General features: G+C 45.1%; 1 protein-coding gene across 1 annotated transcript; it reads right to left on the bottom strand.

Annotated features, from left to right (window-relative positions):
* Nucleotides 1–1,454: 1,454 nt before the first annotated feature.
* LOC122926689 (G1/S-specific cyclin-D1-like) lies at nucleotides 1,455–7,151 on the bottom strand. The gene is made up of 5 exons (XM_044278152.1): nucleotides 6,937–7,151; nucleotides 3,830–4,045; nucleotides 2,760–2,919; nucleotides 2,505–2,653; nucleotides 1,455–1,604 (listed from the first exon to the last, which is right to left on the bottom strand). Exons 1-5 carry the CDS (start codon nucleotides 7,132–7,134, stop codon nucleotides 1,455–1,457), a joined length of 873 nt encoding a protein of 290 aa, XP_044134087.1. The 5' UTR covers nucleotides 7,135–7,151.
* Nucleotides 7,152–7,602: the final 451 nt, after the last annotated feature.

Below are 7,602 nucleotides of genomic sequence, written 5' to 3'. Positions count from 1 at the left end.
CGTCCTCCTAATGTTACAGTGCTGGTAGTCACACGTGCCTAGTAGCTCATTCCCGCCACCCGGATCCTCTAGTACACGGGCAGCACTGTGATTCCCGTCATCTTGCAGTCAGCTAATAAGACTCAGTGCACTAGAAGTGCCTTCTTCTGAGCGACAGCAGACACATTTTTTAAACAGACAGCAGGGGGCGCCATAAGTAGTATGTAACAGCAATATCTAGACACCGGAACGTATCTTTAAATTGATTCCAATGGAAAAACAGTTTTGCATGGTCAAAGAAATGTAAGATCATGGAACAACCCCTTTAATATTGTATTGCATAGCGCATACCGACAAGTGTCACTAAGTCAAGCACATTAAGTGTACGTTCACTTGTGACAAATTTGATGCAGAAAATTCTGTGACTGCCTCATTCATTTAAGAGGGATTTGCACAAATTCATGCGCATGCTGCAAAAATAAAAAAAATTAATAGAGTTCTGTTTGAATACATCCTTATACAATCCCTCCACCAAGCATTTAATTTAATCAGAAATACATATATTAGGTGTAGTGCAGCTTCTGCAAAAAAATAAATTCAAAAAAATTCATAAATAGCACATTTAAATAAAAATTTCAAAACCATATGAATAACAAATAAATATTAAATAACATAAATTAACAACAAAATAGTATGAAAAGCAAAAAAAAAAAAAAAAAAAAAAACTGTTCTATTTTCCCCCGTAAAGATATGGAGGTCTGGGGAAGTCTTGTTTGGCGTATAGAAGCACCTTTTGAATACGAAATACAGAATGTACATAGAAAAAAGTGCTTTGTTCCTTGCTCAAAGAGTACCATCTTCCTACAGCTTTAACTGAAGAGCCTGCTAGAACCTGCCGTTCAAGACTCAAGAAAAGCTGGGTGACAAAAGAACTTGCATTTAGTGGCCTTTGCAAGTCACTGATATCCTGTCTCTTGCCGATTGGCGGGGGTCTGACTACAGGGGTCCCCAGTGTTGATCATAAAGAAGGGACTGAAGCCCTTTGGTATTTTCAGTGCAGATCACAGCTATAGTCTGGGGGTTGTGCAGGAAACTGACTCCACTCCATTCATGTGAATGCGGTTGAGTTGCAGTCCCTGCACTGGTTTTGACTTGCCTAACTCTGGCAGTCTAGATTTCCAAGTACGGCACTTGATGGTCCAACCTTTCAAGCCTGGAACTTCCACTTGAAAGCATGACCCACAGTACCGCCAGACCATGTACTGCACTGTGGACCCTAGACATAACTACTGGATAATGTATCTCCCTATTAAAACCTATGACTTACAAATAAGTTATGGGCTCCTTTGTCAATTCTAGTTGTTTTAGAAATTTTGCACAGCAATCATAAAGGACCTTAGGCTCAAAAAACCCTGACCCTGTTCATACAAAGTATGAGTCACTAGTAAATGACAATAGGCAAGTGTGGCTACAAGTTACAGATCAAAGTCCAGGACATCAGTGGGAGTGCTGGCGCGCTCAATCTCCTCCACGGTCTTGGAATCTGTGATTCTGTCACTTCCAGCATGTTGGAGGTTGGATTCCAAAGACAGTTCGATTTGTTCCTGACACATTCTTAGGATATTCTAAAATGAGGGAAATCGGGTTATTATATGCATGCAGAAAAATTGACTGCACATACAGCTATTGCAGCACATCTGAGAAACACTAGGTATTTATGGGTAATCAGGGTGACAATTTTTTACCCAAATATATAATTTTGCCTTCTGCACAGGCAGTCAGATTTTTCATCGATGTTATCAGGAATCCACTAGAGGGCACTGTGCCCTTTCATATAAGAGATTCTCTTGTGAATTCACAAGTGGCATATGTGTTGCAGAAGTTTCTGCCACCAAAACATCCAAAGGATTTCTGCAAGCCCTAATCAGAATGGGGCAGTTGCAGACATTTCTGTCACCTGGGAACATACGGGTAAGGCCTCATGCACATGGCTGTTGCCCGGCTGTACCCGTGTTGCAGGTCCGCAATCCGGAAGGTGTGGTGCGTAGTGCTTCCGTGGGGTTTGTCTCTGTGCATGTTCTATTTTTTTGCGGTGCGGATGGATCACGGACAAATTCAAGTTGAATGGGTCTGGAGCCGCACGGATGGTCCCCAATGCTTGGAACAGTCGGGCAATGGCAGTGTGCATGAGGCCTAAAAGGAGTTTTACAGGCTAGTGATTTTGATCACCTATTCTCAGGATAGGTCCTCAATATTCCACTGGTGGGAATCCAGCACTGCCACGGATCAGCAGTTACCTGCAGCCGCCAGAACTACTGAGAACAGCTGGAGACAGCTCCATTCAAAGTGAGGTAGATGGAAGTAAAAGCTGATCGTTGAGGGTGCCATATTGATGATCGATACTGAGGATAACGTATCAATATTTTTTGCTGGGAAAAACCCTTAATATGCACTCACATACCAGGGAGTGACAGGTAATGAAACAGTATTACACGATAGAATGTTATATAGGTTATTAAGCTTACCGGATCACAACGAATGGCTCTGGCGAGGTAGGTTGTCGCTGCTATACTGGAGCAGGACATGCCCAGGTTCTCAGGCCTTAGACCTGTGACTGCAGCTGCCACGCTAGCGGCGGCCACCATAGAGGCTGGTAGAGCGATGAAAGAACAGTCTATGAGACAAAAAGGAAAATGTAATTACAGGACATGTGATAAAGCACAGGCGATGAAAGCTATTGCTATTACATATGGGCAAAAAATATCTGGGATGCAACCTACCTGTAGTGCAGAGAGCAATAAAGGTTTCAGCATGCTTCCTGACCTTCTGCATCTTGTCTGGTGACATGCTGAGCAGCTCCAAGAAGTGTGGGAGAAAGTCTCTGGGTGTCACTGCTTCTAGGTCCCATTTTAACTTGTTCAAGATGAGCAGCTCCATGGCCTACACAAAAGCAGAGAAGGTCAGATACAATGCATCAAAGGATGGACCTCTAAAGCCTCCTCCACACGTCAATGAATCAGGGACGTGTCCTGTGTTCTCCATGGACCGCACACATATAAAAGTTGTTAATTCACACATCAGTGATTTAACACTTAGGCCCCACTCACACAAGCGTATTTTTGGTCTGCATTTTTTGTGGATCGCACATGGTCCCATTCATTTCTGAATAAAATGGACAGCACATCGTGTGCTGTCCGCATCTGTATGTCTGTTCTTCAGTCCCGCAAAAAAGATGGAACATGTCCCATTCTTGTCCATTTTGTGGACAATAATAGGCATTGTTACAATGGGTCCTCAAAAATTGCGGACCGCAATATACATAAGGTTATGTGAATGCACCTTTACGGTGGGTCAGTGTAAAAAACAGAGTCTTTGTACTTTGGTCCGTGATGCTTATCAAACATGCCTATTGAAGACTACAGGTCCATGAAAACCACTGACAACACAGATGGCATCAAGGTAGCAAATTTCCCTTTTAGCCATGCTCGCCACTTTCCTTACAGTGGGCATGACATAGCTGGCGTAGATTAGACTTTCTGGCACACAGAGCGCCAGAGATGCATTTCATTTATTAATCAGGGGTATCTCACACTAGTACAAAGTAGATCAAGACCAGGATATGAAACTTGATAAATCCCCCTTGTGCTTCATACACTGCTGCACTGCTCCTGACCTACACCTTCGGTATACATAGTCCATCCGGTATCCCTGGGTTTTTCTGGGTCCTACATCAGTTATTTTATCAGCTGTTTACCCTCAGACGTACCACAGCTCTGCTCAGCCTATCCATGTATTACATGAGAAAGCACAGCAACCTTGCCAGGGTGCTATAACACCATGAGGTACTCACCCGCATTTCATTGTCCGTGAAGGAGAAGTCAGAATACATGCAGAGGTTCTCAATGGTTACTGGTTTGGACTCCTTTAGCTTGGAGGCAAGAAGAAGACAGGTGGCACCCACAAGCTGAAGCCTCCTCTTCTCTACAGGCACCACAGACAGGAACCTGTCCAAGCAGTTTACGGCCTGGGGGAACACCTCTTCTCCACATCGCTGGTCTTCACATACCTGAAAAAAACATACCATAGGTGGGCTCATTTATAAAATATTTTGGCTTAGACGTGGTGCAGGGAATTGTACTGTATATTCTATATGTCTGCTAGTGGGTGTTTGGTAATTTACAGTATCTACCCAAAACTCATATAGGCCCACGTGTCATATCTGTGAAGGTGGTACCCGTCTGATAAAATCTGGGCCATAGTTGAGGGCGGGAAGCATCATTTCCCAGATTATTTATTCTTACTTTCTTCAAAAATTATGAGGAAGGGATATTTCTAATGGGATATCAGCAGGTTATTGCACTGCACTATGACAGAGTAAGGGTTTATGATAGCATACATAATGGTGGAGGAATACAGGCCTCTTATCGAACATGAAAGGTCTGACTACCCACAGGACCAATCACAGCACAGCTTTAATTTTTTCCACTGCACTTTAAAAAAAGAAAGCAGAGTTCTGATTGGTGGCTTTGGACAACAAGGCCAGTTTTCTGCCACAGAGTAATACGTGAGGCACAAAGTACATGTGTTTTCTGATTTCCCAGTAGATGCATTACCTTTAAAGGGGTTGTCCAGGAATAAATAACTACAGTAATGCCCGCTGCCTGCCTCCACTATGGAGAGAATCATACCTACCTGCTCCACGCTATTCCGGTCCTGTGCGTCCATCCTCTGGTCCACACCTTGTTTACTTCCAGCCGGCCATGGTCACCTGCTCTGCTGCAGCCAACTACTGGCTTCCGCAGTGATGTGTCACCTGTGGACACCACTGAAGCTAGTGGTCGGCTGCAGCAGAGCAGGTGACCATGGCCGGCTGGAAGTAAACAAGATGTGACCAGAAGATGGACACACAGGAGCCAGTGCGCAGGACCGGAGTGACGGGGAGTAGGTATCATTCTTTAAACCTCTAATGATGCAATTTGGGCTGGACAACCACTGCACGACTAAAGGGGCTGTGCAGAAGCAAAGCCACTGAACTGAATATGGTTGCAGCACACCTTGCGTGAGCCCAGAACTGCACTACTGGAGTTTTTGTGATTCGGAGGTCCTGGTAACTTGCAAATTGCGCTGAGACCCCATTCAGTTCATTGGCTGTATTGCTGCATACAGATCTTTGGTTGAATGGTGGGTTACGCAACTAAGGCTACTTCCACACTCCCGTTTGGTGCGGATCCATCATGGATCCGATCACATAATACAACCGCATGCATCCGCTCAGAACGGATCCGTTTGTATTATCTTTAACATAGCCAAGACGGATCAGTCTTGAACACCATTGAAAGTCAATGGAAGACGGATCAGTTTTCTGTTGTGCCAGATTGTGTCATAGAAAATCTGTCCCCATTGACTTACATTGTGTGCCAGAATGGATCCGTTTGGCTCAGTTCCGTCAGACGGACACCAAAACGCTGCAAGAAGCATTTTGGTGTCCGCATCCGAAGCGGAATGGCGATGGAACAGAGGCAAACTGATGCATTCTGAGCGGATCCTTTTTCCATTCAGAATGCATTAGGGCAAAACTGATCCGTTTTGGACCGCTTGTGAGAGCCCTGAACGGATCTCGCAAGCGGAAAGCGAAAACGCCAGTGTGAAAGTAGCCTGAGATTGTTGTGTAGCCCCAACCTTAGGGTATCTTCATTGTGTTGCAAAATCCAGATTTTCCTAGGTATGCTGCAGATTTAGGAATGTGCAATGTGTAGAAGGGTTTGTAACACCTCATTCAGGAACATTGGGGAGATTTATAAAACTGGTGTAAAATAGAACTGCCCATAGCAACCAATCAGATTCCACCTTTCATTTTCCAAAGGAGCTGTGAAACATGAAAGGTGGAATCTGATTGGTTGCTATGGGCAACTAAGCCAGTTGTACTTTACACCAGTTTCATAAATCTCCCCCATTGTTTACAGTACAATGCAGAATCTGAACCAAAAAATCTGTTCTGTCTGAACACACCCTTAGGCTGGGGTAAGACTTGCATTCAGGGGCATGTCTGGACTTCCAGAATTTTTTTTATGGCAAAAATAGCACAGTCTGCAATCTTTTTCATGCCATCCAAAATCCCAGTTCCCCTGACAGACCCCATTCAATGGGGTTGGTCAGTATTTACAGTGAACTAATGGCTATAATGGCTCAACAATAAGTGAAAGCCACGCCAGTCAGTGTGAACAGCGCTATAGGATGCAGTCACACGTGGCAGATTTTGTAGCAGAACATTTCTGAGGCTGAAATTCAGTTCTTGGCCCCTACACGTGGCTTAGAGAAATCCACGTGCTTGCCACAAAAGCAACCTCACTCACATTAATGAAAGTTATTTTCAGCAAAATCTGACTTGTGTGAACGCGCCCATGCACACGGCAGTGCCGTTCATGCAGATTTCATGTGCATTTCACTACATGTTACTTGTGGATTTGGATTTTCACAAGGATTTTGCACTGTAACTGGTGAAATCTGCACAAACATGATGCAAAAATCTGCAGCGCAGGTCTATTTTTTTCTGTATCTGAGAGTTTGACAATCTCATCTACTTAGCTGCGGCACTATAATGTGCGTGTAACACACAACATGTGCACAGAGACTTACGCTGCAAGCGCCACAGTACGAGGCAGAGCCATATAAATGCTACCGGCCCCAACCTGCAGCTCCTCTACTGTGGAGGAACTATCATGCCCAGCATATCCAGACAGCTGCAGAAGACAGGGCATGCTGAGAGTTGTAGTTAGTCACAAAATCTGGAGATCACATGAATATGTTCAAATTTAGCCAGAATAGTGCAGACTAGTTTCCAACAGCAAGCTGATAGCACCCCCCTAATATACTGATAGACCCATGGTATATAGGCAGTCAGCTCAGCATGTACAACCATTAACAGAGAATTCACTCTGGGTGTGCCAGGTGACTTACCTCCAGCATCCAGCTTGTCAGCATCTTCCTCATGTATGGGTAGATCTCCTTCTGTACACACTGGAAGTATGTGGGGGAGGCCATGTATCTGTCCTGAGATGCCAGGAGCCTCTCCAGCACCCGGCTCTGGAGCAGGACAGGATCAGCCTGGGCCCTCAGCTCCTTCTCGGGCTCCCAGCACAGCAGACTGCCCTCCATTCTGACCTCTGTGTGTGTACGGCTCAGGCTGCTTCACAAATAAGGCAGTGTCCCTTTAAACTTTCTCTGCTTGTCCCTTTAAACCGCAGCCTCATATAGTCCCTGGGTTCGTCAGGCCCCGCCCCCTGGCCGTAGCCCCGCCCCCTGAGCTGCCAGTCACAGGGGAGCACATATGGCAGGAGCTGGGGCTGCTCACCATCACAGATATTATTACTGATCAAATCCAAAGTGAAAATCATAAAGGGTTAAACATCTTTTATAAGGCCAGGGCACAACGTGAAAATTGCGACATTGCATCTGAAGATTGTGAGCGGTGTCGCTATGCAACACGCGAGCGTGCGACAGGACAATGTTAGATTTTCAGTCGCAGTTGACTTTTACCAAAAGAATTTGCTTTGTGACTAATGACTTCGCGAAGCGCAGTTTTTTGCAAGTTGCAAGTGGGATGACAGGGAGCTGCGATAGCGC

The sequence above is a fragment of the Bufo gargarizans genome, chromosome 2 (assembly GCF_014858855.1).
Source record: "Bufo gargarizans isolate SCDJY-AF-19 chromosome 2, ASM1485885v1, whole genome shotgun sequence".
In the NCBI taxonomy this organism is placed as follows: domain Eukaryota; kingdom Metazoa; phylum Chordata; class Amphibia; order Anura; family Bufonidae; genus Bufo; species Bufo gargarizans.
The sequence above is the reverse complement of the archived record's forward strand: the minus strand, read 5'-3'. Positions and strand labels throughout refer to the sequence as shown.

What these genes read in the sequence shown, in the direction of transcription:
- LOC122926689 (XM_044278152.1), bottom strand. Translation starts at nt 7,134, where the DNA reads ATGGAGGGCAGTCTGCTGTGCTGGGAGCCCGAGAAGGAGCTGAGGGCC. An exon ending in TCACGGACAATGAAATGCGG is followed by an intron (nt 2,920 to 3,829) that starts GTGAGTACCTCA and finishes GCTTTTGTGTAG; the next exon opens with GCCATGGAGCTGCTCATCTT. An exon ending in TATTGCTCTCTGCACTACAG is followed by an intron (nt 2,654 to 2,759) that starts GTAGGTTGCATC and finishes TTTGTCTCATAG; the next exon opens with ACTGTTCTTTCATCGCTCTA.